Raw genomic sequence first — 10,910 nt, forward strand, 5'->3', positions numbered from 1 at the left:
GCTTCTGTCAGATTTTCACAGGAAGGRATCAAAGGCAKCAGTGGCTTTAATGGACAGTCTTTKCCATATCTAGAAACAGGAAGTTAYAACCTTTGTACCTGCAAGGATCATTCAACAAAAAGATACTGCAAAAAGAAATTTGTGCAGAAATTGTGGTATTCAGATGTTTCTTGGATYTTGTGGGTACTGCTAAATTTGATCCATCTCTGTGCTTGGTTTTCTACCATTCTTTAAGTTATTATAAGATTATCAGGACATTAATTCTTTAATTTTTCCTTTCCAGCTTCTCAATCCCAATTACATTTATGATGGTAAGTTGCTTTAGTTTTWAAACATTTCAGTTGATATGATTTGTTTAAAACATTATTTGTGTGATATTAATTACGTCAGGAACTGAGTGCTTTCTACAAAAATATACATAGGCTCTTTCTAGATMAGGTAGAATGAAAGATACCATATTTATTTTTTAAGATGCAAGSAACACTTTTTTATTCACAAGTCCAAAACAACACAAAACACAAGGACCGTAGGGTATGTTCTGTGTGGAAATTGGGCCTTGTGAATTTGCAAAAGGCCAGGAGTTGGAGCCTGTTTCATTTATAAGCTTTGAGTCTTAGGGGACATTCAGGACCTCTCCATTGCAAAGGCTGATCAGGGCAAAGATAGTGTCCATTTGGGGTCAGAAGCAAACTGTATTAGCCTAATACACGGAAACAAACTTTTTGAGTTTCACCTGTGGAAAAGGGAAAGCACTACCTTGCCTCAGTGGATGAAATGTTTTGTGTTTCCTTTTGCAAACTTAGCTGGATATAAAGAAAGCCTAGTTGAGCACATCCATAAACACTTTCTCCTCAGCCTGCCATAAACTGAGTGTTTGGTTCACCATGGAAGGTTTCAGGATTGTCTGTGGCACAGCAGTAGTGTTGTGTCCAAGTTCCTGTAGAGAAGAATTCACCAGCTGTGCAGAGCCCCAGCAAGGGCCTAACCCTGGATGTGCTCCAAGGGTAGAGGGATAGCTACACCTTGGGAATGTAAAGTGCTGCTTTGTCTGATAGAAAAAAGTGCAAGGAATAGAAATTAAATGTGTTTGCTTCACTTGACCTAATGCTATTAATTTTCTTTTTCCAGTTCCCCCAGAGTTTATAATTCCATTGAGTGAGGTAACATGTGAGACAGGAGAGACCATCGTGCTTAGGTGTAAAGTCTGTGGTCGCCCCAAGGCTTCAGTTACTTGGAAAGGTCCTGATCATAACACACTGAGCAATGACGGCCATCACAGCATTTCGTACAGGTAATTTGTGCCGTGTTCAACAGGAACTGTTGAAAATATTATATTTTTATTTTGCACCCCTAGTACAGGACAGCTTTTGGCTTTGAGGCATAAGGATAGAGTTGCTCTCAGATAAATATTTTACAGCTGAGAGTTTCCAGAAATATTGTGTAACTTCTGTGTATGGCTGGGGTAACAAAATGTCCTATTCAGTTGATGTTTAGAAACAAAACAAAATTAATCTGCTATTTCTGATTAGCTGTTGCAGAAGCCATTGTGGTTCTGTCACACTGGCCTGGTCCTTGAAACAGAACAGTGTGTTGTGACATGCCAGTACTGTGACAGACCCTGCCAGTCCCTTGTTTCCATTAGTGGCTTTCAAATCATACTACAGTGGTTTGCAAAGAAGCCTCTGCTTCTTACTGATGTGGCAACATCACTGTTCATTGTCGAAGCTTGGATAGTAGCACTTTTGTCTGGTTTTAGCTTTGCTGTGATAKAACTTAACAGAATAACTGGTAACTCAAACCTCTGGTTAATAGGAGAAACTGTTATTTTGGAATGGGAAACGGCAGGTTAGAAAAGAGGGTTTTTTTTCTGGAGAAGCATTCTTTTATATACAGAAAATGTAGTTTAATGAGTAACTTCAGTGTGAAAAAAGTCTAATTATGAAGTATGGTTCTAATTCAGAATGAAGGGCTCTTTTGTGAAAACTTGATGGCATGATAACACTGTTCTTCACTTCCTGCTGCTCTTGCTTTTTCTTTTCATTGGGATTTTTCTTTGTTTTTAATGGGGAGACAGAAGCGGTGTGGCAGCTTTACTACTGCATCCAGCGCTGTGAGATGTGTAAGAGTTACATTTGCTAGGTTTAATTCACTGTTACYCATTACTGTTACAGAATTATATCCAGTAAATCAAGTTGGCAGTGGCTGACAGATTTTTAGAAAGAATCCTGAAGTGCTCTTTGAGCTGGGGAAGGKTGTCGTGTTCCTAAAATTTACTTTCTTTTTTTTTTTTTCCCTTGAAATTATGTGGTAAAGACCATTGAAAGTAGTTTTTGGTTCAGCAGTAAAATGAATTGTAGTAACTGAGATTAATCCAAAGGAAAGCAATAAGTATGGTAGAAAATCTTGAAAATATGCCTTATTGTGAAAAAAAAACAACACAGTGTTAAGGTTGGTTTGAGCCTAGAGGTGCAAAGTATAGGAAGGACTTGCCAAGTATTCRCACTTGTAAGAGACTTGCAAACTAAATTATCTGCAGTTCATCTCCATGACAGATAGTCAAAAGAGTACTAGAAGGAAGGAAGGATGGAAGAGGAAGATGTAAACAGACATTTAAAGACAAACCATCAAACAAAAAGGGTGGTTGAACAAAGAGAAAGATTAAGGAAGCRTGTGCAGAGTCTTTCTGCTCCGGTCTTATATAGCCTAATGTTGTCACTACCCTGGAGCAGAGTAAACTTAAGTCCTTTTTACTTTCTTCCCATCCTCACTCTCCCCAATTCTGAGGTCTGCAGAGCTGTGGTGAGGTGTGCCTTTTGTGTTGAAGGGTAAGCCTCTGAAAGCACAAATGATAGGTCAGCTGATACTTCCTGGGAGTCACGGATGGAAACGAACCTTTCAGAAAGAGCAGTGGTGTTTCTCAGTACAGCTTCTGAAAACTTGAAGTAGGCAATAGAAGCAGGAAGAAACTCGAAGGGGAAGCACTTGAATTTTCCAACACAGTGAAGCCTGGAACATGGTGAGACAGAATGTCAGTCAGGATGGCTTTTAGTAATCGGTAGGACATTCCAAGATAGTGGATGAACGCAAAGTGCTCAGGTTCTGGTGGACACTTCTGATAAAGCCGAGCAGGGTTAGAGAGAAAAGGTCTGGAGAATAAGTATAAACAGTATCAACCCAAATTTGATTGTCATAGCTTAAGTTGCATGGAGTTGTTGCAAAGTTAACTGGTGCCGTTATGTTTCCCAGTGACTTGGGAGAGGCCTCGCTGAAAATCGTTGGCGTCACTGCGGAAGACGATGGTATCTACACGTGTATAGCTGCAAACGACATGGGTTCGGTTTCATCCTCCGCCAGTCTACGAGTTTTAGGTAGGCCTGCTCTGCCTTCTTCTAAAGCCTGATTAYAGTCAAAGTGTCTGGTACCCATAGAATAGCAAAAAGAACAGCTCAGCTCTTGGGCACCCTTTTGTTAAAGGAGTATCATAGCAAGCCTTTTTAACCTTATTGTATTGCCTGTTTTTGCAGGAGTAGGTGCACTTTTATGATGTAACTGCTTAGAGGTTCATTCATACATACTTTCCACACTACTATCATCATGCATTCACTTTGCCAGTACCAGTTCAAACACACTGATAAAATATTTTATCATCAGCATTCTTAGTTTAGTCTTAATGAATGTTACTATACTAACATAATTTCTAAAGTGTATAGATAAGGAAAGAGTAGCATTACTTTGTAATTTATTTTTCTCATTTGATTGAATTGTAAAGCAATTGTTTAGAATATACAACTAGTTCTTGTCTTTGCATCATTGATRCAAATCACTATCCCTGGAGRTGTTTAAAAAAAGACTGGACGTGGCACTCAGTGCCATGGTTTAGTTGACAAAGGTGGTGTTAGGTCARAGGTTGGACTTGATGATCTCAAAGTCTTTTCCAACCTATTTAATTCTGTGATTCTGTGATCTGAATTACTCAGTACCTGAAGTGAGRCAACCTGAATGTTTGTGAGGGAATGAAAAAGAAACATGCAAAGATGAAGAAATTCCTGCATTCTGGGGGCAGGCAGCTAAGGGGAAAAAGATTTTTACTCTATGTGTATGATGACATAGTGATGAGTTTTGGTGCAAGTTTGTACATTCACTTATTCTTCTCCTAATTGTTCATAATTCTCCAKTTTTAGAAATAGGGAAAATACAGACAGCAGGATCACAGGTTTTCTTACAAGCAGTTTATAACAACTGATGCTATCCATTATTAGTCCATTGTGAGGCCCATATATTTTTCCATTGGTGAGAATTAATTCATAGATTTTAGCACAATGTCTCTTTCTCAAATTGACTCACTTAATACAAACCCCCAAGATATAAAGTGCTGCTCTCTGTGTATGTCTGTTCCAGCTCATAATGGGGACTTTGACAATTGTCCCAAACGTCTCCAAACTACAGTCTTTCTTCCCTTTTTTTGAAGAGCTTTGCTGTTTTTCTGGAATTTTAAACCAGGCTGTGAAARATGTGTCCCTTCCAAATCTCATTTGAAATTTTTGGGGTTTATATTCAGTGGTGCCACTTTGAGCAGTGCTAATTGGCAACCACAGTAAGTGCCTTAGTGCCAACATGTTGAGGTGGTGACTATTTCAGGCACTTCCTGCTCACTGACCCAAGACAGACAGTAGCTAAGCCCTAGGATGAATGTGTTTTAATATATAAAAGAGGCTGAAAATGAAATTTTGGTCTTTATATTAGAGTTTTCTGAACAATATGAGTTGCTTTCTAAGGTAGCTGCTACACTGCCTGGCCCTTTTTTTATAGTCCAGTGGCAGGTGTATTTCTGATTATGAGATATAATGTATCTTGTTTTTTTACTATTTTCCTCCACCTGCCAAGGTTACTCATTCCTGTTCACACAGTTCCCATGTACCTGAATTGGTTCTGCTGTAGAATTTGTTCTGCTGCATTGGCTGGACTGTCTTGGTGTGTAATCCAGTTTGTCCTGCTGCCACCCTGTGTGTCAAGCTGGGATTAACAGGATGGAGTGATTCCCCTCATAGCCAAGGGATCTGAGTGTATTAAATCTTGGACATACTGTCCTTCTCTTTGTTTGTTTGTTTGTTTGTTTAGGTCCTGGAAGTGATGGGATCATGGTAATCTGGAAAGACAACTTTGATTCCCACTATAGTGAAGTGGCTGAGCTTGGCAGGTGCGTTCTGTATGCTGATCTCCAGAGCTGTCTATGTCAGAATATTGACTTCTCTTTCAAAAATTAAATTCTACTTGAAAAATACTTAATGTATGAGCCCAAAGGCCCAGGATTTTGTTGGATTAAATACAAGTGAGGAAGTGAAAATTTTACCAGCACTAGATGGCACTGCATAAACAGAATGCAGTTATGCCAAAGTGGTATCATAGATTAAGGGATTTATTTTTTTTAAAGCATGCTTTATAGTGATTGACACTGCTTCTGTAGTGAAGTTCTCCTAAACCTCTTATTTAGAGTATGAAAATTACAGATAGAAGTCTAAAAATAGGCAAAATAAATCATGTAGAMTATACAGTTGTCCAACTTAATGATGACCTTTGGAAGCTGGATATTACTCTGACAAGTTGTCTGCAAATGTCATATAGCAGATCTCGGTCAGGTTTATTTGGGCACAATTTGTAGTAGCTGCATGCACTGAAAATTGTCATGTCCAGAAACTTCTCTGTAAGAGTATCTTTAATATTAGAGACAGAAAATGAGATCTCTTGGAGTATATCTTTCAAGTAGAAGTATGTCCTGATTGCATCTCTCGGTTAATTCTTTCCTTTCACTGTTGTGTTCCAGGGGCAGATTTTCTGTCGTTAAGAAGTGCGATCAGAAGGGAACCAAGCGAGCAGTAGCCACTAAGTTTGTGAATAAGAAGTTGATGAAGCGAGACCAGGTTACCCATGAACTTGGAGTCATGCAGAATCTCCAGCATCCCCAGCTCATTGGCCTTCTTGATACCTTTGAGACCTCTACCAACTACATACTAGTGTTAGAAATGTGCGTGCACTCAAAGTTATCTGTAAAATGCAGTCTTTACAGCTGACTTYCTGGGGCATTTGTAGTGGTTTATGAATAAGGAGTTCTAAGATTTCAGAGATGTTTCAAAATACCTGAGTAAAATACTGCAGTTGTCTAATGCTTTTACTAAAATGTTGTGTTTAATACTTAGAAGGGAGCAAATTGTAGTATTAAATTGATATGTGAAAAGTGAATTAGGAGTGTTGTGGTCTGGTAGCTTGATGTGAAATCTTCTCCTCATACCCTAGACCTCTGTCTTGMAACTTCTGCAGGCTACAGTTATTGCTTTAGTCTGTAGCCTGTTAAGTTAATTTTTAGTTCTAATGCATGGATTAATCTAAAATACAACCTTTGTAATTCTAACAGGGCTGACCAGGGTCGCCTTCTAGACTACGTCGTGCGATGGGGAAACCTCACAGAAGGGAAGATCAGACTCTACCTGGGAGAGATTCTGGAAGCTGTGCAGTATCTTCATAACTGCAGAATAGCACATTTGGACCTAAAGGTGAGGTTTTAATGGGATTCTGGCCAGTGTGGATCATTCCAGGCATAAAAATCTCCATCTTCTAGAAACTCTGMAGCTGGGAACATAGAACTGTGAAATGCTTTGAGACTCATGAAGGCTATGGCTTGGGGTTTAATCCCCAAGTGCTTCAGRTCACTCATAGCCAGCAAAGCAGAAACTTTTAATTTCCTATGCTTTCCCCTTATAGCTGCCTTTCCATGTGTGGCCGTTTGTGCTGGAAATAATTGCTGACAGGGAGTTTTGCTTGATTTTTAGTTATTTATTCATTCATTCATTCATTCATTTATTTTCTTTCTGATAAACTTGCAGCAGAAATCCATTTCTTTCCCAAGAAGCACAGTTTATTGTGATAGAGGCTGTTTTTCCTCTTTTGCTGCAAAAATGTTTCTGATCTTTGCTCTTTGAGGGCTGTGATAACTACATGAATGGTTCCTCTTTGGGCCTTTGTTTTCCCTTTGCATGTTACTTGATCCACAAGGGTTTGATGCATTCTAGTAAAAAAAGCGACGTGAGAAGGTCTTAATGTGAACATTAATTAAAAACTAACTCTTGACACTTTTTTTTTCACCTTTTATTATATGAATAATAAGGACTTCTGGCATTGATAATTGTAGGCAGGGTCTCTAACCAAATGGTGTCATGCTGAGAAAAAAGCAAAAAGAGCCTGAGTCTCTTCCTGASTCTCTTCCCTCCACATATTTCTGTTTTCCAAGCAGAACCAGTTTTGGGTCCTTGTACCATTGCATTTTTTCTAGTGTGCTATACAGAGTTCACCAGTATTTTTTCTGGYCTCAGGGTATGTGCAGATGAACTAATTAAAACCTAGTTGTACATAAGTTGCTCTTACTTTGCATAGATTACAGCTACAACAGCAGTAGCTTCAGAAATAAAACTGTAGAAATAATTCCACTTTCAGCTCACCAATAATAGGGCAGTTATCTTGWAGTCAGGTGCATCCAAATGGATCTTCTGCTGCCATAGTCTCCTAACAGGACTTGTCTTCCTGGTATCAGCACAGCTGCATGGCATTAAAGCTTGGTTTTGTTAAAAACATCATGCAAATTTCCACAAAGTCTTMCAGTCTTTAAATGCAAGGGTTTTGTTGTCTCTGTCATAAAATAAATGGAGCAGTCATTTTATTCACCCTCCATTACTAATTGCTGTTCCTTGAGCTTGAGTTTCGAAACACAGTTCCTGTGAAGCTTTTCAAATCTCCTGTCGTGAACAACTGAAGTATGATTTGGCAGAACTATATTTCCTGCAAAAAATACAGTGCCAGCAGCTAAAGCACATTCATTGCATGTGGCARTGGGCAAGAACCTGCCTGCTGGTTGGTCTGGGGAAGCCTTGGTGAGCTTCAGAGCTTTGCAGAGTGGGCCTTCAGCAGTAATCCTTGTAGCGTGCAGCTGTTCATGATCTAGAGCTGACCACGCTGGCTGGGAAGCAGTTAGGTTGGAGCATTAAATGTGTGTTAGACTGACTTGGAAAAAAAGACATTTTAACTTTTGCTTTTATGTTTTCTAGCCTGAAAATATTTTGGTGGACCAGAGTTCCACTAAGCCAACRATAAAACTGGCTGACTTTGGAGATGCAGTCCAGCTCAATACCACGTATTATATCCACCAGTTACTTGGAAACCCAGAGTTTGCAGCTCCTGAAATTATTCTTGGAAATCCTGTTTCACTCACTTCCGATGTTTGGAGCATTGGAGTGCTCACCTATGTCCTTCTTAGTGGCGTCTCTCCTTTCCTGGATGAAAGCGTAGAGGAAACTTGCCTGAATATTTGCCGCTTAGACTTTAGTTTCCCAGATGACTACTTCAAAGGAGTTAGCCAGAAGGCCAAAGATTTTGTATGCTTCCTACTTCAGGATGACCCAGCTAAGCGTCCCTCGGCTGCACTGGCCCTCCAGGAGCAATGGCTGCAGCTGGGGAATGGCAAAAGTGCTGACAGCATTGATATATCCAGACTGACTTCGTTCATTGAGCGGCGAAAACACCAGAATGATGTTCGACCCATCCGTAGCATTAAAAACTTCTTACAGAGCAGGCTCTTGCCAAGAGTTTGACCTTGCTTGAAGTTCTCTCTCATTCTCTTTCACCTGCCAATCAATCAGACTGGAGATGGACTCCTCCTGCCAATCAATCAGACTGGAGATAGACTCCTTCTGCCAATCAGCTGTTGACTTGAATTTTGAGGAAAGCAAACCCCAAGCCAATCAGCTGCTAGTGAATGTTCGTGTGCAAATGCATTCCACAGGGACCCGCCGGGGCGGCGCGGGGGACTGGAGATGCAGACTTCACGGGGGTGGAGGACAATAGCACTGTACTCTGCAAAAAGCAGTCACAAGCGATACAGTAACAGTATTTTATTCAGGTTTCTGCAAAAAAAAAAATAGTTTTTTTAATAAACCAGAGTTGAATTTTGCAAGTGAACTTAGCTACCGTTTTCAAGATTTATTCAAGGAAGAAATGCCTATGTTTAAAGCACTGGTGTTAAACAAAAATCAGATCATGCCTGGAGAAGACTCACCAAAATGGCTGCCCATTGGTACGGCCTYCATTTATAACATCTGGTTTTCACTTGGTCCTAGAGCTTTCCAGTTGCCTCGCCTGTATGTATCTCACGTAGCAGTGCACTGAGATCAGACTCTGCTTTTAAGTGCATCCAACCTCAAAAGATTTTGCATACAAATAGAATGAATTGTTTTGCTCTGATAAAATGTAGGCCTTACTTGTATATAGACTGTTACCTGCCTTCGGTCTGTAATTTTTTTCCCCCCTCCTCTTATCCTTTTTGCCCCCCTCCTTCCTAAATGGTGGTATACCACTGTGCGGGTCTTCAGTTTGGGTCAGTACTCACTGTCCCCCTAGAAAAGGACTTCGGGTTGGTGCCCAGCTTGCTGACCCAATTGTCAAGCAGTATACAGCAGGATGAAATACTGTAAATGCACTCATTTGGGATTTTGTTTTCTTTCATATCATGTGCAATGTTGTGGCTTTAACATTTTATGCAACTATTTATGAGGACCTCTGTTGTAACTGTAATAAATATATAGAAAAAGCACATACTTAGTACGGCGAGCTTTATGGTTTTGTTTGTGTGATTGGGGGTTCTGGGTGGGCAAGGGCGGGTGTGTTGTACCACACTGTCATTATTAGTTTAAGATGAGGGTTAGCATAGAACTTAGTCAAGACTAGTCAGTTTTAAGGATTTTTAAAAAGAAAAGAATTGAAGAGAGAGAGAGAGAGGTTCGTATCCCAAATGTCAAACTGGTTAAGAAGTAGAGTGACACTTTTTAAAATTTATTATTATATTTAAAATGCCAAAGTCTGACTTTCCCCAAATCAGTCTCAACATTTAACTGCTTTTTAGAATTTTCAAATCTGTGTTTACTTCTTTCTGTGAAATGAACAAATGAATTTTGTGCTCTTTGGTGAAGATTACATTCAGAAAGTAGCAGTCAGATGAGGAGAATTGGACATGTAATTGTTTTAGTGACTGTTTTTAAGGTTGACGTAATATTAGCGTGAGATATTTAAAAAGACAGAGATGGTTTTCTGTGCATCACTGAGTTCATGTGGATGTGTTGTCATCTATGTTTGTGTGAAATGCCATGTTTAAGGAAACCAAGCCGACATCCCACGAGAGTTAGATATATGGGTCTTAAGCCATAACCTAGCTTGGGTTAGTTTTGAGCTTTGTGGCTTCCACTGTATCCTATTTATTCTTTTTTTTTTGTTTGTTTGTTTGGGCTTTTTTGTAAAGTTGTACAGAAACTTTTTAAAAGAAAACAACTGACTTCGAAACTGGATGTGTATTCGTACCAACCTCATATCATTATGTTTGTGTATTATTTTCCTTTATTGTTTTAGTTAAATTTTTTGCTTTATTTTGCATGTATATTTCTTTGTACAGTGACGTTACATGTTTACACAGTATGACATGATGTAAATATTTTATTTTGCCATCAGTTATTTTGAAAAAAATTAAACATATTTGACATAATTGTCTGATCTCTTGCTTTAAGGAGTTTGACAGTTTAGGTTTGGCTATATTTTAATTGGGCTCTGTATTTTAAAAGAAAAAAGTATGTTACTTTATTGCCATAAAATTMATTTTAAATTGCAATGATGTATCTTTCCTTCATGCCTTACAAAATAATATTTGCCTTTGCTCTTAAGTTTTGAGTGCTTTGTAGTGTCATGAATGCTTTTATATAAAACATGCGTAACTCTCTAACTGTGGAAATGTATTATGGTCTTTATTAGCAAGTAAATTTTGAACAGCAGAGTTTTCTACCAGATGTTCCCAGTTAAAGACTGAAGGGTCATATTTCAGT

The 10,910-nt window shown here is 39.0% G+C and overlaps 1 protein-coding gene across 1 annotated transcript in view; it reads left to right on the forward strand.

Annotated features, from left to right (window-relative positions):
* The window catches only part of TRIO (trio Rho guanine nucleotide exchange factor), a 242,151-nt gene extending 231,335 nt beyond the window's left edge, over positions 1-10,816 (forward strand). The window contains exons 51-57 of the mRNA XM_057390374.1: positions 284-311; positions 1,129-1,291; positions 3,247-3,368; positions 5,119-5,197; positions 5,822-6,022; positions 6,410-6,548; positions 8,094-10,816. Coding sequence (XP_057246357.1) covers positions 284-311; positions 1,129-1,291; positions 3,247-3,368; positions 5,119-5,197; positions 5,822-6,022; positions 6,410-6,548; positions 8,094-8,636 — 1,275 coding nt within the window. The 3' untranslated portion in view covers positions 8,637-10,816. The remainder of the gene's footprint in view (positions 1-283; positions 312-1,128; positions 1,292-3,246; positions 3,369-5,118; positions 5,198-5,821; positions 6,023-6,409; positions 6,549-8,093) is intronic.
* Positions 10,817-10,910: the final 94 nt, after the last annotated feature.

Source organism: Malurus melanocephalus, unplaced genomic scaffold, assembly GCF_030028575.1.
Source record: "Malurus melanocephalus ecotype Western Australia unplaced genomic scaffold, MMel_1.1 scaffold_25, whole genome shotgun sequence".
Lineage (NCBI taxonomy): Eukaryota > Metazoa > Chordata > Aves > Passeriformes > Maluridae > Malurus > Malurus melanocephalus.